The 21,916-nt window shown below is 35.2% G+C and overlaps 1 protein-coding gene and 1 pseudogene across 1 annotated transcript in view; one reads left to right on the plus strand and one right to left on the minus strand.

Moving 5' to 3' along the window:
* LOC143272954 (anoctamin-3-like) overlaps positions 1-21,916 on the minus strand; it is a 282,163-nt gene that overhangs the window by 189,918 nt on the left and 70,329 nt on the right. The window contains exon 4 of the mRNA XM_076570270.1: positions 10,185-10,303. Within this exon, the coding sequence (XP_076426385.1) occupies positions 10,185-10,303 (119 nt within the window). The remainder of the gene's footprint in view (positions 1-10,184; positions 10,304-21,916) is intronic.
* LOC143272738 (prohibitin-2-like) lies at positions 10,508-11,388 on the plus strand (annotated as a pseudogene).

Here is a 21,916-nt window from a genome sequence, read left to right on the forward strand (position 1 = left end):
AATAGAAAGTTACATACAGTAATCTTTAGGTCATTTAATTTTGTCAGGAATAAAAGGGAAAAGTGAATATTTTTACATTATTGGCCTCATGCTTCATGTGTTTGTTTTAGAGCTATATGTTTATTATAGGATCATAATGGCAATCAATTTCTATAATCACTAAGTGCTTGCGGAGCTTTGATTGAATGCATTATTATTTTTAATGATGTCATTAACTTTGAGTGTTCAAGTGTCTCCCCATTTAAAGTGAAAGAAACATCTTAAACATGATTATTGGGGCAAACATCTAATTATATTTTGAAGATAAGTTCATAGACCTCAAAGTGCAAGCTTATTTAATGCATTTACTTGTTACTTTAAACTCCCTATCATCATCAACTCATTTCCCAGAAAATTTGGCTCAATAAACACATCTCCTAACCATGAAGAAAACTGGCAGATTTTGGTGTGTAGTTAAGCACTGATTTTGTCATGCTTTAAGCTCTTTTCTAATTTAATTAAATTCATTGACCATCTTTGCATTTCTGACATTACCAGTACTACTAATAAATTTAAATGACAATATTAAATTGCCTTGCAGATATTTTTACTCTCACATTTATATTTTATATATTTGAATATTAAGAATATAGCCATTGATCCGACATGTGTATTCTAGCATATCAGCTTATTACTAAATCTTAAGCTCATTTCTGTCACTCAAACATAATTTTAACAGTACTATGTGTTTAATATCTAAACTATCAACTTTTTTTTCAGGGTCAAAGGCTATCTTCTATTCCACTATTTTTAAAAAAATATTACTATTTTCCTTTAATGTATTCATTTTTAGTTCATTAACTATTTAGCTTTTCAGTGATTCATTTCATTTTAAGTTGTGAGAGGAAGATGTCTAAAAACATTTAACCCCTTCCCAGTTGTTGTTAACATATTACAACATGCTCTGAAAGTTAAACATTTTGTTGCTGATTTGGAATGTTCCTTTTATTTTATATATGCATACAAAGATATGACAGAGAGAGCGAGAGCGAGAGCGAGCGAGCGAGAGAGAGAGAGAGAGAGAGAGAAAGAGAGAGAGAGAACAAGCCACACATTGCTATCCATGCAAATGTAGAGAGAATGCAAACTACTTTATAGTAAATCTGGAAAAATCTACTCTAGCAATTAGTTACTGTAGAATAAGCCTTCACTTCTTATTAGAGAAGGTTCCAAGATTAATGAAATTAAATTGTCCAAAACAGATTCCTTCTCAGTATTAAATGCGGTTTCTGAAAGAGTAAATGAAGTTTATGATATTAGGTATCTGTTATGTTGCTGGAAAGGGGGTTTATTAACATAAGTCAAGAAGTGAAGTTTAATATCCTTGGCAAAAAAAATCAATGATTTCATGCTTATTCCATATACAATATAAAAATTATGTGCTAAGAATACTATTTATCACAGTAATATCATTAAATATAAAGGAAAGTTACTTCAAAGGTAAAATTGAGGAAATTTTAAGTGTATCTTTTAGAATGTGACTGATAATGTAAACAGAATCTACCCTATTAGTAAGTCATTCCTCAGTATTAGAGGGGGAGAGCTCTATCTCTGCTAGGGCTGTCCTATTAACACATGCTCAAATTTCTTTATAAAAGTGGTGATTTTTAAAAGTGAGAGTTTTCATGTAGCTTAAGCATATTTTCCACACGCTTGCCAACCTACTTATAGCATTGAACAGAATATAAATGCCAGAAAAGTTGTTATGCTATAGCATATAGGGAACATAGTAACAAGAAAAGAATCTTGCAATTGGAAAGATGGCTCAGAGGTTAAGAACACTTGCCTCTCCAGGATAGAACCTGGTTTAGTTGGTTCCCAGCATCCATTTGGTGGCTATAATCACCTGTACCTCCAGTTTCAGATGATCCAATGCCATCTTTTGGCCTCTGTGGGCAACCATCTCACATGTGGTACACATAGAGATATGAAAGCTAATACTAATACTCATAAAAATAAAAAAGTCTATTAAAAAGGAAAGATACCATTCATATGTTCATTGAAGTTGTAATTTTCTTTACTGAAATTCCTTATTTGTGAATCTTTGAATTCATGGCATTGCAAACCATTTGTATACAAGGATTTCTATATTTTATGTCAACCATAATGCTGTCAATTAAAGCATATACATAGCCAAGGAAGATAGAGCAAGCCTGTGCTTATAGATACCTGGGAAACTTATCCAGAAAAATAAAAATTTAAGGCCTGCCTAGAATACAGGTGTGTTGAAAACTAGCTTGGCAAGTTAGTGAGATTATGTCTCAAGATAAACATGGAAATGAGGATTAGGCATATATAGTCTAATAGTAGAAAGCTTCCATAGCAAAAGACAAGGATTAATCTTTTCTATTAATATATAATTAAGTAAATAAGAATGAAAGAAAGAACAAGAGAAAGAAAAAAGAAGGAAGGAAGACAGAAGCCACATGCAGCCAAGCGGTTACTCATCTTGTAATCTAAATCACACACTGATACAATTCTGGAAAAACTGCAGTGTCAACAATATCACATAGCATTGTATAGTAGTAAGTTCAGAAAATTAAGACCTGTACACAATTTATAGACTGAGAGTCATTTATGAAAATGAAGTTTTTAGCAATGGCCACATGAAAGGCACCATATCAAAATCTACAGAAGCTCTATCTTTCTTACCTCCTTGATAAAATGATCAGTGTCTCCACTCTTACAGAAAATTACCCATATTATAAGTTGAGTAAATGATGAACACCATCTGCCCATGGCACTTGATCTAGTCAAACTGAATGGCCGTGTGATCCAATTTTAATGAACTACTAAAATATTCATGTCAAGAGTTTCCTGTCTATATCCCCTCTCCTGCCTGATTTGATATTCAGCATCCTTTCAAAGGAGAAGTCATATTTAGGGAAATATATTCATAGTTCCAGAATCATAGTTGGCAACTTCACCAGTCAACCTCTGCATCCCGAGTGTCAGAGTTAAAACAAGCACTTGCCAGGAAGCCATGGCCTCTACTACATGTACTTGATTCTTTAACCAAGCCTAACTCCAGATGTTCTCTGACTATTGTCCTCTCATATAAGCCTTGGCAGCTGAACAAGGCATGGCTATTTGAAGGAAAGAAGAAATCTTGCTGTATAGGACCATACTGTCAAAAGTTTATAGTATTTGTTACACTGATAAACCAGGAAAAGAAAATCTTTTTGCAAACATTTGTAAAAGCAGTCCATCTCATTTTCTCTAGGATTCCACTTCTAATCGGTCAAGTTAATTCCTTCCATTTGCCTATTTATGAGAATGTTTTTGTTTGTCCTATGAGATTGTTTCCTAAAGTTTCTCAGCCATACAAGTGTGGTAAAGAAAATAAACTTTCATTAATATATTTTCCTTGCTAATCTTAATTTTTTGACCATTGCTAATAATATAAATGTATATTTCAATTAGTGAAAATATTGGATTTTTTCCTTAATGTAATTAAGATTTAAATTTATCATTATTATTACTATTATTGCATGTGCAAAGAGTGTTGTGTGTGTGTGTATGTGGTATGTGGTGTGTTTGTACCTTCAGAGGCTAGAAAGGGGCATTGGATCACCTGAAGCTGGAGTTACAGGTGGTTATTAGTTTCTCAGTGTGTGTGCTGTAGAGAAACCATGGTCCTCTGCAAAAGCAACAATACCAGAAACTGCTAAGTTCACGAACCTGAGACTAAACATATCATGGGCCTAAGGGAAAACCTATTGCTATTACTCTGCTAAAGAAGCATAGCAATACAATGACTCCTAATGGCATATTGTACATCCATAGATCATGTCTAAGTCAGCCCTCATCAAGGAAGCTTCTTCCTGCAATAGATGGGAATGAACACAGAGACCCACAACTGGATAGTGTGTGGAGTGAAGCACTTAGTCCCAAATGAGGTATCTTCATCAAGCCCCTCCCCTCAAGAATCTTAGATCTATGAGAAGGAGGAGTTATATGGCAAAAAGTTGTAAGAGCTGGAGGAGATGGATTACTCCAAGAAAACAATGTCTTCCAGATGCAATAGAACTGACACACATGTGAACTCACAAAGTCTGTGATAGTACACACAAGGTTCGCACAGGTTCAAGTCAGAGGAGGTCCCGACACTAAGAGCAGTACATGTAAAATCCGACCCCTAACCAAGAAGCAATTTGTAATTAATTCATGCTGTAAAGAGCAAAAAAATATGATGTTCTTCAATGGAGTGTCACAGTATATATTAACAACTCCCCAAGGCAGGCCCCATTCCCAGGAGTAGTTTGCCAATGCAAAATCTACTCCTTGAGTTTTGTTTGTTTGTTTGATGGGCTTTTTGTTTTGTTTTGCCTTTTTGGCATTTTGTTTTGTTTTTTGCTTGTTTGTTTTGATTTAAATTTTTGTGTTTTTCTGTTTTAGAAAAAAAGAGGGAACATAAAGTTATGTAAGTAGGGAGGTTGAAAGTATTTCAGAAGAGTTTGGAAAGAGGAAAATTTTATCAAAATATATTACACGAAAAATTTTTAAATAATGCAAAGGAGTAGAAAGCACTCTTACTGCTGAACCATCTCTCTGGCCCAACACTTTTACAAATAAAATATTGAAAAGATGAACCATTTCAGAGAGTTTAAGCATTTTCCTAAAATATAAAGTGATCTACATTAAACTATTTGAAATACACCTAGGCTCCAAGAATTTAGGAGCATTTTTAGTGTTTTGTGGAAATCAGTGACATTTTTTTTAATCTTCCCAGTATCTGAAGAATTAATTCTATGTTTATCACTGTTATAAGTCACCATTTTCTCCTTTAATACTTGAAGCTATCTCTAATATCTATTGATGAGAAAAATTCACTCTCAAATATTTTTCATGGTTATGTACATAAGCCATTCCCACTTGTGAGTTCTTTTAATGTCAGCTGAATTTCCTCATTTTTAGTGTTTCTAAACTGCTGAGTTTCTGACATCTTTATCTCAATGAGGACAACTATAATCATTAGTCTCTGGTATAGGTGGTCTTTCTTCTTTTCAAGGCTATCTCTGGTATGTAGACCTGACAGAGGCAGAATCCCAAGAGATAGAACAGAAATTCAAGATTTATTTGAACCCAAATCTTAGTGGTAGTATCAAATGACTTCTGTTAAAGTCTTAGGATCAAAGAAAGCCTTAAAATCAATTCAATAGACTTTACCTTTTGATAGGGGTGTCTTAAAAATCTCAACAAAATTAGAGGGTACAGTGATTACATTTCTATCTCCCACACATCATTGATATGTTAAATATGAATTTTGTTTTAAGACCCAATACTAGCGAATTCAGATTCAGACTTTACTTGATATCTCTGGTTTCCAGAGCCCTTTGGCTTTCTCCACGGATTGTATCTCAACACTTGGACAATAGAAGCTTTCTAGTGATTTCCATCTTTCTCTGTTCTAGAGTACCAGACTTGAACAGTGTCTTCCGAATAGGTCCTATTATGCTGTCATTATCACTTCATCACATCAGAAGTCAATATTGTAAAAAGTTTTAATCTCCGAAAGGAGTTTAAAATTCAATTTCTTGTTCTGAAGATGGATCCTCACACCAAGAGTTATTTATAAGTATACTTAATTTTTATTAAATATATTAGCTACATTTCTATTGTTTCTATTGTTATAAAACACCAGCAGCAAGGCAGGCATAGCCTTGGAACAGCAACTGAGAGCTCATATCGCCTGAAACACACACAGGAAGCAGAGGAACTAACTTGAAATGACATGAGTCTTTTGAAACTGCAAAACCTGTCAGCAGTGACACATTTCCTCCAAAAAGGCCACACATCTCAATCTTTCCCAACAGTTCCACCAACTGGGGATTTAGTAAGTATTCAAGCCAAGGCTACAAGTGCTTTGATGTTCAAATGACCATGTTAAACTAGCAAAAGCAATGATGAAAACAAAATATTTACCGTTTGGACTCAAGACCACTCTAGAAATGTTATACAATGGTTATAAAAGCAAATACAAATAAAATTTCAAACAGATTGAAATTCACCTATAAAATGACCAAGCCACTAGTCAGATATATTTCTAAAATTCTTGGTTAGTTTTTACAAAACGGTGAAAAACTCAACACAGCTGTGTTATAATATAGTAGCACTTTAGAGAATTTAGAATAATTTTTTCTGATCCTAGTTCATGGTTGATGGTTAATTTGGTGTAGAACTCTATTTTTTTTTTATTATCCAATGCCACTATATAGTTTGCATTAGGCATGAGTCACCCTTTCAAATTAATGCTCCTTCCTGCTGACTCATTATAAATGTGTTTGCTGCTATCTGAAATTCACCCTTTGCACTTCACTTATTATGTATAATATGCATAGTGCAGACTGAAACCAGAACAACTCTCCAAAGTAAATCATGATGTGAGGCAGAGGTTTTTATATTAAAACCTGTATATGTTTCTATCTTACATATATATGTATATGAATATATTAACTTGTGGTACTTTTAAGTCACAAATGAAGACTAACAATTTTATAAAATGCAACTTGAAATCTATGTCCATATATATGTATACATACATATATACAAAGTAACTTTCTCCCTCCTACCCTCCCTCCCTCCCTCCCTCCCTCCCTCCCTCCCTCCCTCCCTCCCTCCTTTCTTTCTTTCTTTCTTTCTTTCTTTCTTTCTTTCTTTCTTTCTTTCTTTCTTTCTTTCTTTCTTTCTCTCTTTCCTTCCTTCTTTATTTCCTTGCCTTATAGTGTTGCAATTTGGGCTTAACTAACCTGGTGCTTACTGTGTAGAATAGGCTGACCTCAATCTTGCAACAATTTTCCTACCTCAGCCTCCAGAATCCTCAGATTGCAGATATGAGACATCATACATGGTTTACATATATAAGTTATCATTTAGGAGTAAGATGAGAAGAAAGACAGCAGATTTGTAAGATACAGCGCCCAGATAATAGTGCAAATAATGCAAATCTAGGTAACTTGATTACTTTTTGAATCTCCTATATAATATCTTTTAGGCAGATTATTATACCTTGAAAAATCTTCAGCATTATTTTTCTTTTATGCAATTGAAATCTTCTATGAAATAGAATTTGTGTTTAATTCTCACATATGCAATGGATAAAAGTGGACATCCTTTGATAGCTCGAGGTGTGAGTCACCCAGACAGCTGGGGGTGGTTTTCATAGAAGAGTAAGAGTTGGAAGTGGGCAGTCACACAAATTCAGTAGTACATTTGAATAATATTTCTTTTACTGAACTACTTATTTTATTTCTTTCATTGAACTTATTCTATTTTCTTGTTGGATACTCAAAGAAATTTACTCAAGTTTTCCTAATTATTTTAACTGTAACATTCTAAGGTTCAAGCCTAATAAAAAATGGTACTTGGGGCATGACTCTTGTGAGCAAATTAGATGATGATTTAACTATTAGCCATGCAGTAAATCATAGAGTGGTAGACTATACAGATTGGATTTTTGCTGTGGATATTGTTCTATATAAATAAAACACTGATGGCCAGTGACCAGGCAGGAAGTAGGTTGCCAGGCAGGAAGTAGGTGGGACAAGGAGAGAGGAGAATTCTGGGAAGCGGAAGGCTGAGGGGAGAGACACTGCAGCCACCGCCAGGACAAGCAGCATGGTCTTGACTCTGGTAAGCCACCAGCCACGTGGCAAGGAATAGATTTATAAAAATGGGTTAATTTAAGATAAAAGAACAGTTAGCAAGAAGCCTGTCATGGCCACACAGTTTATAAGTGATATAAGCGTCTGAGTGATTATTTTATAAGTGGATTGTGGGACGGCGGGGCTTGGTGGAGTCTGGAGAGAAGCCCTCCAGCAACAGATTTTTATGTCATTTTCTAATTATTCAATGTATACTGTTTGTCTTTCAGTAGATAGCAAAAGCTTATTGAGGAACACTAGATTTCTCTTGTAGCTCTTGTCAGTTCACTTCAAATAATATTTATCTGATACAAGGAAGTACATGAGCCACACAGTGAAGAAACCATGATTGGTCAACCGATTTAAAAAATGTTTAAAAAAAACCATAGAAATAATAAATGAACAATTTTTGCAAAAGTAATTAACCTGGTTAATATATTAAAGTTTGGACTCATTCCTGACAGTGTGGCTATATTTAAATTCGGCTAGATTTCTTTATAAGTGTCTTAGTAGTAGTAGTGACTAATAAAGAGAAAATTAATCTAGTTTAAACAAACTAAGCATCACAGAGAGAATTATGTTCAAGAACATAAATAGTACCTATGCAGGAGCTATTGAAATTTAAGCAATTTCTTGGACTAAATTAAATATTCAGACTATTTCCTTCCCTTCCCTTTCCCTCTCCCTCCATCTTTCCTCCTTTCCTTCATTCCTCCCTATCTCTTTATAGAAGACACCCCACTTTAACAGGAAAAGGGGCGGGTAAACTTGTTCTGAGATAGTATTTATCTTAGCATCTAGGAGGAAATGTAAGTCAGTTGTAGTCACTGTCATGAAAATAATCACCAGCAATTTGGTTCTGGACTGTCTCATTCAGTTGCCCTGGAAAATCTGCAAAAGCATTGAATTTGAAGAATGGTGAAAACAGTGAACTAAAGAGGCTTAAAACTGAATTATATTTCATTATTTTATTTGTTGGTAAAATATGATTTCAATGCTACAATCTCAACCTCGGAGTTGCTATAAAATTCTGGTATGTACTCAGGCTTTGCTATGCCCTAGATACTTTCACAAAGTCATTTCATGTTTTATGTCAAGCAGACAGTATGTTCAAAATTACAGATAAGGATAACAAAGTCATTGTGTGTAATTAATATGTCCATGTCATTATATCTAATAATAAGTGGAATTGGAAGTCAAATCATTTAAATTATATAGTATAAAACTATGTTAATATGTTAACTTTGAGGAGAAAAACATAAAAGTGAAGGACTAATTCCAAAAAAGAATTATTAACAAATAACTTCATGGCTTATATTTGGTGTTTAAATAATTATGTCTGACAGGTACAGTGCCACAATTTGATAGGAGACACATGCAGTATTCTATGGCTCTGTAGGGTAACCGCAGTTAATAATAATTTATTATATATGCCAGAATAATTATAAGAAAGAATTTTGAATGCTCTCCCAATAAATAAATGGTAAATGTACACAGTGATATTCAAATCACTATGTTATTAAAATATATACAGGCATTGAAATATCGCATTGTGTCCCATACACATAATTATGGACCTCAGAAGAGAGCATACTACTGCTGCATTTGTAAGCCAGTAGCATTCCAAATAATTATCCTTATACCCATATCTAAGTGTAGACTCTCATGCCTTAGCAAAAATCTTTCTTTAGCATACAGAGACCACTACAAAAAGTCACAGCTGATCAAAGCATAGAGAACAACTGACTCTCGGATCCACAGTCCAGATAGATTTCTACCTAAGGCTCAGGGAATGTCATAGAAGAGGGTACAGCACAATGTAAAACTCAAGGACAAGGAAATATTCTGTAAGATTGTATCTTTGACTTGCCAGAATAAGACTTGAATGAAGAAATACTATTTGGCATGCCACTGTGAATGGAAGAAATCTCACAGGACCGTAACCCTAGATGAAGAGCTAGAGTCAATTAATGGCAATTGTGAGAGGGAATAATCAGTTTTCTCATAGCTGAGACCTCTGATTATCCAATACCAAGTGGTCAGCCTTAAAAACCTATACATATAAACAACACTAAATAGACTCAGAAAGTTGTGTTTATATTCTTACTCATTATATGTGTGTACATATCTCTGTGTGTTTAAGAATAACTGAAGAAAAGGAGGTCATGAATTAGAGAAGGAAATGAAGGGACATGGAGGAGGTTTAGGAATGGGGAGGATAGTATAATTATATTTAATTAGAAATAAAATATGTTTAAAAATTAAAGAATAAATTTAAAAAATAAAGGGGTAATTTTGGATCTGTTCAATAATAAAATAATTGCTTTATAACACAAATGATTATGTCAATAAACAGCTTTTCATGCTTGAATCCTTTAAGATACATATTAACTTACATGTCTTTTTAGTTTTTCTAGTACAAATCCAATCATACAGACTAATGTTCAAATTTTTAAAAATTACATTACAAAAATTGTGCATAGATAATTCAGTATGAATGACCTTAGATAATTTTGTCTTCGATTCAGGCTTATCTTTGATAACAAAGTCATTAAGGAGACGAGATCGGTCATAGTTGGCATGTTCAGATTCATCCATGTAATCCTTATCTTTGCCTAGAGCTAAAACAGAAAAAGAAAAAGTTATAGGCATTTTTGTCCACTCATTTTATTCAGAAAATACCTCACTTAAAATCTGTGGTTTTTGGAGAGCACCGTGGTCCCTGATGCTCATGTACAGGGCATAGTCTCTGAACTGGAGTGAGATAGAAGTAGGTGGACACCATCTCCCGACCTCTGGTGCCAATGACTTTAGGATGATCAGATATGGCCCAGAACTTGAAGGACATAGCACGGTGCCTGTCCCAGGGGCTTTGGGGCATGGTCATGGCAGTGAAACTGCTACTGGGGGCCATGACATATGATATCTATGAATCCATGTTTACTTTGGAAGGTGATCATAGACCAATCTTTGTTAGTAAGATTGGCTACATACATCAGGACACAATCCTGGATGAAGGCCTTTACTTCAGGATATCCTGGTTCCAGTACTCTATCATCAATGACGTTAGGGCTAGACCCTAAAAAAACTTCTCCATTACAGGCTCAAAAGACCTGCAGCTGGTGAATTTTTCCCTGCATGTGGTGTTTGACTCAAAGTTAAAGACCACCCCCCACCCCCGGCCTCCAGCATTTAACAGAGCCTAGGGTAGACCACTAGGAGTGAGTGCTGCTGTTGATTGTCAACAAGAGTGTGATCTCCAGGTTTACTGCCTCACAGCTGATTACCCAGTAGGCTCAGGTATCACCCTTGATCAGAAAAGAACTGGCAGAGCACACAAGGTCTTCAGCCTCATCTTGAGTGATGCAGTTATCACAGATCTGAGCTTTAGCCAAGAATACCCAGCTGCTATAGAAGCCAAACAAGTGGCCCTGTGGGAAGCCCAGTGGGCTCTACCTTTGGTGGAGAATGTAAAGCAGGAACAGCAAGGGAAGATAGTGCAGGCTGAGGTTGCCAAGAGGCTCCATGAAGCACTGAGTTGGAATCCTGGCTACATCAAGTGCAGAAAGATCTGGGCCACCCAGGCCCTCTCTAAGAGGATTGTCATGTCACAGAACAACATGTTGCTGCTGTCAATCTAGTGCAGAATCTACAAGATGAATGCTGTACTCTGGGGAGTGACAGCCTCATCAAGGGTAAGAAATGAGTGTGGCTATCATGAGCACTACCTTCAGAGATGTAGATATGTTTCTTCTCCAGAGAAGCATGCCCCACCCCTACTCATGTGTCTTTGTCCCTATGCACCTGTCCTCTTGGATTAAGGATGACTGAAGATCATGCCTTCCTGAGGGCTTTCTCTGTCCCTGTCTTGGCCCAGGAATGTTGAGGCAGTGTGTGATTCTCAGTAATTTCCTAAGGTATCATCCCTTCCTCAGAACCGGGGGAGTTAACCACCACCCCATGAACTCTCACTTGGGAGGCAGAGCCAGGCAGATCTCTGTGAGTTCGAGGCCAGCCTGGTCTACAGAGCGAGATCCAGGAAAGGCGCAAAGCTACACAGAGAAACCCTGTCTTGAAAAAAAAAAACCAAAAAAAAAAGAAAGAAAAGAAAAGAAAAGAAAAGAAAATTTCTGTACTTTTTATGTTTCTCAAGTTTAGTTAAACAAAATATTTACATAATGTCTATCTAAAGGATAAGCTCAAAACAATCACACAACTGCCTTCCCTTAATTACCATCTTAATGCTGAAGCTGAGAATGACTTCCATGTGAACTCAGCAGCTCTGTGCTTCTTAATGTATATAAGACCTTAAATACACACCCAGAGCCATGAAAACTATTTTAGACATATTGTATGACTTGAAATTTTAGGTGGAGATATTTGTAATGATTGAGTAGATTCTTGATGGGGGATGTATTTCTGTATGCTGTGAAAATGTATTGCTCTGATTGGTTGATAAATAAAGCCATTTGGCCTATGACAATGCAGCTTAGAGGCAGGTAGGAAATTTAGACAGAGAGACAGAAAGAAGATGGGGGCAGACACTGCTAGCTGCCATCAGGAGAAGCCAGATATAAAGTACCAGAGAGCCACAAGCTACATAGCAGGGTATAGATTTATAGAAATGGGTTAATTTAAAATATAAGAGCTAGCTAGTAAGAAGCCTGCCATGGCCATAGTTTAAAAATAATATAAACCTCAGGGTGTTTACTTGGGTCTGAGTGGCCATAGGACCAGGCAGGACACAGGAAAACTCCGACTACAGATTCTTAATCACATTTTGATATTACAAACACATTAATTTGGGGTTCATCTCCTTAAAATTTGAGAAGTTTTAGAAATCTGAGTTTGACTAAAGGGTTAAAGAAGTCCACAAAAGCAAACTATAAAAGATATGTTAACTAATATTATGAAGAATACAGAAATTAGCTGATTAAAAATTACAATTGCCAAGAAAGTATAAAAAATTAAAATAATTAGAATAATAAAACTATATTACATTATAAGGTCAATTGCATAAGATGTCTATAAGGAATAATTAAGATAGATTATAAAATAGGAAATATCTATGATGGCTACTGCTACCATAAAGAACTATGAAAATTTTACAAAATTCATATTTCATAAGATCAAACATATCATTAAATGTTATATATTTAACCTTTTCAAAGAAAAAAAAGAGTCTTGGAAATAATTATAAAAGTTGTTTATAGCAACCAAACATGAACTTGACATGAAGGACTGTACACAGTACTTTGAATAATTCAGTCAGTTGACTTACTACAGGGAAGAAAAGCAATGTTTCTCACAAAGAGACATTAGTTTATTTAACTATTAACTTTAAATACATATTATGTTATGATGCATATGAAGCTACTATGTTAAAAACATTAGTATAAGCTGTTTATGTATCTTATCTCCTAAGATACATTAATAACCAGTTATGTAAGATGTTCTGAATATTTAGTGGTTAAATTTGTTACTTAACCTAATTATGATTCCATGGACAGAAAAATGATCCTCTGATTGACAGTTACTATTTGCTCACAGCCACAAACTTTATATGCATTGCTTTCTTTAACTTAATAACTTTGTGAAGTATATTATTTTTGTTTATATTTAATAAGTACATAACCTGAGAATTAATGATTATGTAAAGCTACAATGCTAATAAGATATGCATAAAATTAAAGTCCATGTATGATTTTAAAGCTGATATTTGTGAATATAAATAATATTTCCTATATATTAAGGCAAACTACGTATCATTAATTTAATAATTAGTCATTAAACCACTTCTCTAAGTAAAAGACTTAATACAATAGTAACAAACACAACTTCCCCTTCATAAAACATACATGAAAGAAAAGAAAAAAATTAAGAAAACTATGTCATATGGCTATGGCATTGGAGAAAATACAATAGGAGGGAAAGAAACAGGTGATAAAAGAAGTGGTGTTAATTTAATAAAGTGGACACTAAGGACATTTAAGTACAGATATGAAGAGGAAGAGCAGAAAGTTACCCATGAAAACTGGAAGAAGAGGGTCATCCAGTGACAGCAATAAGTGCACATTGTAGACATGTCTCTTGCTGTTACATATGATAAAAGAAAGTTGCCATTTTAGACTTTATTTGAGAAATTACCAAATCTCTGGTGCCTTCAACTTGCCTTTTTGTTTGGACAGGATGGAGGGGCTAGTATATGTGTTTCTCCTTGCCTTCCTGCCCCCATTCTTTTCTTCTTTCCCACATGAGACAGCAATCAGGATCCCCATGTGCGGTTAAACAGGAGAAGGTAAAAGATAGCTAACATTGGAGAGCTTGCACTGGCCAGTGGGTCAAAAAGATGTCAGAGGCCAACCTATTCCTGTTATTTCCTATTCTAGTGACATTTTCTCTCCATTCAATGGATAAATATATTTAGCTCTGCAGTGTACTTTGGATGATTCCATGTGGGATACAGCACAAAGCACAATAATGTACTTCCTACCTCAATGAACTTGACAGTGGTAAAGAAGAAACAACATATGTATTAGAAACTAATACAGTTAATGAGAAATAGAAACTGGAGGAGAAGGTGGGAAAGTAAATATTAGGTAGGGAAAGACTGTAATGTTTTTAAAAGGGTTGCCAAAAGCTGCCACCCAGAACTAACCCTGGAACAAAATGTCATTGAGGGAAGTGAATTTCAATGGAAGCATGATACAGGCAAAGGATATTACTAAGGACAGGTTCCTGAGGTAGAATATGCCATCCTGCATGTTCCAGGCAGTGGTAGTGATGCTGCTGTGGAAGGAAAGAGAAGGGCATGACATGGTGATGTGTGAGAGTGACGGTAGAGGAGAAGGGTAGAATCTGTAGATCTGTGAACCACTGGGTAGCCTTTATCTTTCATCTTAGTTAAACAGGGTGACACCAGAGTGGCATCATCTCTATTTTAACAAAACCAATACTGCAAAGAAAAGAATAGACTGAGGGGCTAAAGGCAGAGGAAAAAGAGACTAAGACCTTGTAAAGACTGAGGAGAGAAGATGTGTTTGGGTCAAGTTGATAGGGATGCTAATACTTGTCAGATCAAAGAGTCATTTTAAAAGAAAAAGACAATTTTATTGAATATAGCATACATAAGAAATAAGTCAGCAGCAGTTTTGGTAGTCATGACTGGAATAGAAAAGGGTCTCAGTGTCATGTATTACTTTACCACATCTTTAAAATTCATGCTGGCAGCCTTGGTTTTAGCTTTTAGGATGTTGAAATCATAACCTGAAGTCCTTCATCCCATGTGTAGCAGAACTGGTGTGCTTCTGCTCTACATTTATACTCAGGAATCCATGCCACTATGCATGTTACTGCCTCATGCAGGAAAAGGACTGCCATGCAACACTCTGGAGACTTGAGAGCAACAGAAGATTCAAAGAGGGAAAAACATAACTATATAAAAGTTTCATGCATTCATTAAATGTAAATGCTGTAAACACTAGATGGTGAATATGATCCTCAAATTGACAATGATAGAAGCATCAATCCAGAAAGCAAAGATTACGTACAAATACATAACAGAAGGCATGCAATGAAGTTTCTAAGATTATCTTGATTACTTCAACTGATATTCTAGGACCATTTTAATTATAGAGAGGATCATCTCATGGACAAGGGAAACTAGGCTGCATAAAATGGAGAAAGTGAGCTGGACACTAGCTTGCTGAGAGAGTATGTGATATTGATAGGTATGTTAAGCTACTGGTGCCCTGACTTCTGTATCATGATGGACTGTACCTTGAGCTGTAAGTGAAAGAAAATAAACCCACCCCAAGCTGCTTTCATCTGAGTATTTTATCACTGTCCCAGGAAAAAATACCCTAGGTATAGGTTAAGATAGGATTAAGAGTGGAAAATACAGTATGAAAAGAAGATATGATAGTTTATTTTAGATTTGGCATAGTAGAAATTCATTCCTGCCCCAGCTCTAGATCTTTTCTATTATTTTTACCAGGGGATGTTTGAATCATAACTGTCAGAACTTTAAAATTGTCTTGAGTTGGTATTTCTGCCAGTCTACATCTGTGGGCAACAATGGAGAGGACCATATTGTGTTTAGATTCCTGAAGCTAATCAAATCCCCTTTGCTAGTGGATCTCCTGAAATATAAATGAAATCTGCCAGTGTGTTTTGGGTCTTACTAAAGAAAGTATTATTTGTATGCAAACCTCCTCGTTTGACAATGCATTTTTTTCACAGATGTCTACAATATCAATTAAATTTCAAATAAAAAATTCTACGAGTAATAACATTGAAATTTTGTATCAAACATCCATCATATTTTCCCTTCTATAAACTTTTTCTTCACATCATAGCATTTCAAAAATTAAAATAAGGTTCACAATATACATATTTAACAAACATGGTAACTCTCCACTTTCCCCTGAAAGTTCTTGGTAATTTAATGGTGCTTCTGGCACTTAATTGCATCTTGACACTCAGAAAATGAAAACTTAAGAAAAAAATGACTTTCGCCGGGCGGTGGTGGCGCACGCCTTTAATCCCAGCACTCGGGAGGCAGAGGCAGGCAGATCTCTGTGAGTTCGAGGCCAGCCTGGACTACCAAGTGAGTTCCAGGAAAGGCGCAAAGCTACACAGAGAAACCCTGTCTCGAAAAACCAAAAAAAAAAAAAAAAAAAGAAAAAAATGACTTTCAAAGCACCAACCACAGAAGCTTCTGGGCCAGTAACACTTGATGACATTTGCCATAACCAATAGAACTCTTACTGATTTTTCCTTCCCCAAAGGTCTAACAAGATGCACCCAATAAAAGAAAACAGTTTTAAATTTAAGAAAAGTTAAATCACATGTTGACATAAGGAAGCTAATAGAGTGAGAAAAGTATGAACTGTAGCTTCAACAACATAACTTAAAATCTAGGCTTTCTGGGCTGGGCGTTGGTGGCGCATGCCTTTAATCCCAGCACTTGGGAGGCAGAGCCAGGCGGATCTCTGTGAGTTCGAGGCCAGCCTGGGCTACCAAGTGAGCTCCAGGAAAGGCGCAAATCTACACAGAGAAACCCTGTCTTGAAAAACCAAAAAAAAAAAAAAATCTAGGCTTTCTCATTTACTAATAAAATGACAGTGGGTTTACAAGAGTCTCCTAACATAAAACTGGGAGGTAATAAAATATTTATAGGGATTACTTCCTAGGACTAAATGGAAAAAATCCATGAAAAATTACTTGAAAAAATATTAAATAAACACATATTCCTTCTGTTTGCTATTAATTTACAATTCTAGTACTTATATATCTGTAAGATAAATGGCATTTGGAGTTTCTTAAAAGGACATACCTTTCATTTTCTACCCTAAGTAGGTGCCTTTGGTAAAAGAATAAGTTTTGCAGCCAGAACTGAGATTATAATTTCAGTAGCTATCATATTCCAACTGCCATTATTTCTCATAATGTCATTTCATCTAATTATTTATTCTATTTTACCAAAGGTACAAGAGTGATGCCTGGGAATGGATGAGGGTCCTTTTGGAGAATTTTGAATGTGTGAGAACATTATCAGTCTGTTTCCCTAATTTGAAACTTTTCTATTTAAAGTTTATCTAGGGTTATCAGAATATATGAGAATGCATAATTAAATAATTATAGTGGGTTAACATTTTCATGTTTATAATTTACATGTCTTATCCAACATACATTGTATTACTTGACTGTCACAAAAATCTTAATTCTATCCTGCTTGATATCCATAGTATAAGAAGGGAATGAACAATGTCTTCATTTTACAACTCAGAAAGCTGATGTACAAATGGTGTGAATCCAGGTAGTAAGATGTAGGATTGGCATACAAAATTAACCCCTTTGAATGATAACATATTCATTTTTTTATAATTATCCATATGGAACTTTCTTTGGATGATCCCTATATAGATTATTCAGGGACTTAATATAGTGATAATGAGGACCCAGGAAGTAATAAAGTTTTTCTATTCCTGTACTTCTTATTTGTCTATAACCATATCTTATTTCTATACTACTATTGCAAGAGAGTTCCATCCATGCTATTGATAGTACTCAGAGAACCCTAGTATGCCTGTGCACCAGTGTTTACTCCACGTAACATCTTATCTTATCCAGGGCAAAAATTTGCCAAGCATTTATTCCTAACAGGTTGTTGTTCATTTTTCCTTGTAATGAATGGCAAAGCAGCCAGAGGATGGTACACCAGACTCTCTGAAAGTGTGTGATGTATCAATATAATCTGACTTATTTCTGCTCCTCACTCCTGTAACTGATCTTAAAATATTTTTGTGCATAAAATAGGTATCATATAATGTTGTTGATTATAGGGCTACAAATGCTAACATGATGAACAAGGTCTCTACATTTTCATCTCCAGTAGGGATCCCTAAATAAATCATACAATTTTAAGTCATAATACCCGTTCTGAAGAAATGCTTTGGGACAGAAGGGGAAGATTGTGTAGATCGGGTTTATTTTAATGTGAGGTTCTGAGATGAGAGCAATATTATGATAAATGAAAAATCACAAGAATAAGTTGACTGTAGCACTTTTACTGAAAAGGAGCATTAAAAACTGGCCTATATAGAATAGACCCAGATTTCACAGGGCCTCTGAAGGCCGAAGTAAGTTTATATTTTAAAAGCAATGAGAAACCCTGGAAAGACTGGAGCAGAGAAATAATGAAATTTAATTTTCCTTTCAGTATAGCACTGTGGAAAATAGACTGTAAGGATGCAAGAGTTTGATCACAGAGTCTAATTAGACACCCATTGCACCGGGATAGCCAGGAAGTCATAGACCAGACTACGTAAAAGAGTGAATGGGGTAAGCAGTGGTCACATTCTGAATGTGTTTTGAAGGTTGAACCAAGAATACCTGTTAATTATACAAGTTTGACAAATAACTTAAAATGTTTGCCATCAATGTAATGTCATCACCGCAAATGGGGATTTAAGAATAATTCTCTTATGTCTGTAACCTTTAAGTAGGTTAGCTATGTTAGTAGGTAGTTGTTCCTTATATCATATTTGATATGAAATGCTTTTGGGAAACTAATAAAATTTGATAGAGATAATGTCAATGTAAGGAAAGCAAAATTACCATATAATCATTTAGCCATATTACTCTAAGAAGCAACAATTACTACTCAGTCAGTCTGAACTACTGAGCTTGTAGAAAGCAAGTAAATGTCTTAACTTTTTAGTAAGACCCCTTACTAAGAGGCATTAATAACATTAACAAAGTTTTGACATTACAATTTGATTGGATAAACACACATTTTGACTGGCTGAAGTCAAATATACCAGTTTTGATTAGATAAGTTTATTTTATTTCTAAGTTAATTAATTTTAAATTGTCTAGTCATAATCAAACACATCCATGTTAATTATCATATCCTTGTCATTTTCCAACTTTAATGGGATTCAAAAACTAATGATTTCAAAATTATAATTTTGTTGAATGATTTATGTGAATGCATGTGTGAATAAATGAATAACATAACTGAATGTGTACTCTTGAACCCATGTACACACTTGTGTGCATGCACATGTATGTGTGTGTGTGTGTGTTTTATAAATACAGATGGCAATGACATTCTGACTTTATGAGATGCTTCAGGAAAAGCAGAATTCAGCATTATGTCACACAATAGAATGGAGAAAACAAACAACAATAAGCTTTGAACGTCTGGTTAGTTTTAATCAATCATTTACACAAGTACATTATTCCATGCAGTTTAATCACAGAAACTGAAAATATTACAGAATGAGTCTTATGTGAACAGCACTATTTATGTTTTACCTTAAAGATCTTTGTGCATGTGATAATAATGAAAGAGAGGTTGAGGATTAAGACTTCCAGGGAACTCCAGTTCCCTATTGGGTAGCTTTTCATCATCTGAAAATTTATTGTATCCATTGAGAACTAGTTTTCAAATTTTTCAAGAGGTGATAATAATAAACTCACCCTCAAGGGATTTTATGAGAATTACATGAGGTGAACTAAGAAAAGTGTTGTGTGATAAGAAGTTCAGTGAATTACTGTTGTTATGTTACATCATAAGTATCATATTTGATGGTAATAGGATCTCTAAACATGAATTGGTATGGCAAAGACATGGGGATTCATCAGAATTTAAATGTGAAAATAAACTGAGTCACTAAACACATCAATGAATTTTTTTGGGTGTCGTAGTAGCCATGGTAAAACTATGCTTCTTTGTTTAAGACAAGAGTCAGACAAACTATAAATTATTGATTCTAATTTACAAATCAAATCACAAATACTCAGAGACATGAAATAAAATGCCACAATTACAGAGTTAGTAGATACAAGAATGATTTGATCGATGGCTGGATTAGAAAAGTACATTTTAATCAAGAAAGACTTGAAGAAGGCAATCGTGATTGTTAGTACTGTTTGTCATTTGATAGGATCTGGAATAATCTAAAACACCAGCCACAGGGCAAGCATGTGAGTGGTCATCTAGGTTAGGCTAAGCTCTGGCCATATCTGTGAGGAACTAAATTGATTAAGTTAACTGAAGTGGGAAGACCCACCCTACATTATTTGCCTTGTGTGCTGGACTATATAAATGGAATTAGTGGCTGAGCACAAACACCACTTGCACTCTGCCCTTAAGAGGTGATGCAAAGTGACCAGTTACCTCAAGCTCTAGCCTGCATGGTTTCCCTACCATGATGGATCAAACACTTGAACTATGAGCCTAAAAATAGATCCTCCTTCCTTAAGTTGTTTTTATCAGGATGTTTATCATAGCAGCTGGAGAAGTAACTAAAATATCAGCTCTGCAGGAAGCATAAGCTCTAATGCAATAAAAATAAGTTCTTCCTTCAGAGCTCCTCCTTCAAGGAAGGGGAAATATCAGTCCTCAATGAAACAGTGTCTACATGCAGTCAGTTATACTGCAGCATTAATATTCTCATGAGCAGTGCCAAGTAGTTCACTGTGAAAAGGGAAAGTCATTACACAAATGCACTTGTTTGGTTCACAGTGCTTGGAAATTCCTGTTTAATGCCTTCAGATACAATGGTGCTCCGAAGGCAAATGCAGAAATTAAGACTGCTTGGCATTTGCAGCTGAACATGCATTGCTGACATGCTCATGTTTATTTAATTATACTCAATGCTTCTTACTTCCTTTGACCTCCTTTCAATGATAAGGAAAACATCATATTACAGAGATGCAGTAGACTTTATTTTTTGTTATTTGACTATTTTATACTTTTAATATCATACTTATCTCAGACACAGGACTACTTTCAAATCCACCTAACTTTTTTTTTCCTTGTCAAGACCAATTTGTGCTGCCCAAACATCTTTACATGTGTGGTCTTCTATTAGAGAGTGGTTGACTTACTGAGGACTACACTCTTAGAGAAGACTGTCTTTTCCTCTCACAGCAGAATGAGACAATGTCACAGAGACAATATCTTCAGGGCTAGTCATTGAATTTCACACCAAACTTCCATCTCCAGGCTGGAATTTGGTCTGGTTTGGGGTTGCATACATTTTGTGCATGCTGTCATAAATACTGTGAGTTATATCTGCAACTTCCCTGCTGTATCCTATAGACACTGTTTCCTTTAGTCACCCACTCCTCAAGCTATTATACTCTTTCTTCCCCCTCCTCTACCATGAACTTTGATCTGTTGGAAGACTGGATGTAGTATATATGTTCAATAAGGGCTGAGAACTCTGCAGTCGTTTATTCTCCACATCATGGCCAATTGTAGACTTCCTTGTTAATCCCCACCTACTGTAAAGAGAACCTTCTAAGAGATAAGTGATAAAAGTATCTGTCAACTAGGAGCTATATCCACATGGATTATGTGGGTGTTCAGCATGATTATAGTCACACAAACATTAGCAAATTTCCTTATAATGGCAGTTTTCCATTTAAATACGGTTTGCGAAATTTGAAATGGGTTAGTTTTTTTCTCTCCTTTTTAATGTCAGTCTTGCTATCAGCTCAGATTAACCTGAAAGCTGTAATCTATTTCAGCATTCTGAATACTGGAGTTATAGACTGACAAATTATAAAATATCAAGTGTAAAGCTGGACAAGTAGAAGGATATCAATATCAGATGGGTTGAAACCCACCAACACAATTTGTTCCAATCTACTGGGTTTAGGAAAAAATACATTCAATTTGGAATAACAAATTTTCAAAAAAAATAAGATCTGTGGAA

The sequence above is a fragment of the Peromyscus maniculatus genome, chromosome 4 (genome assembly GCF_049852395.1).
Source record: "Peromyscus maniculatus bairdii isolate BWxNUB_F1_BW_parent chromosome 4, HU_Pman_BW_mat_3.1, whole genome shotgun sequence".
Lineage (NCBI taxonomy): Eukaryota > Metazoa > Chordata > Mammalia > Rodentia > Cricetidae > Peromyscus > Peromyscus maniculatus.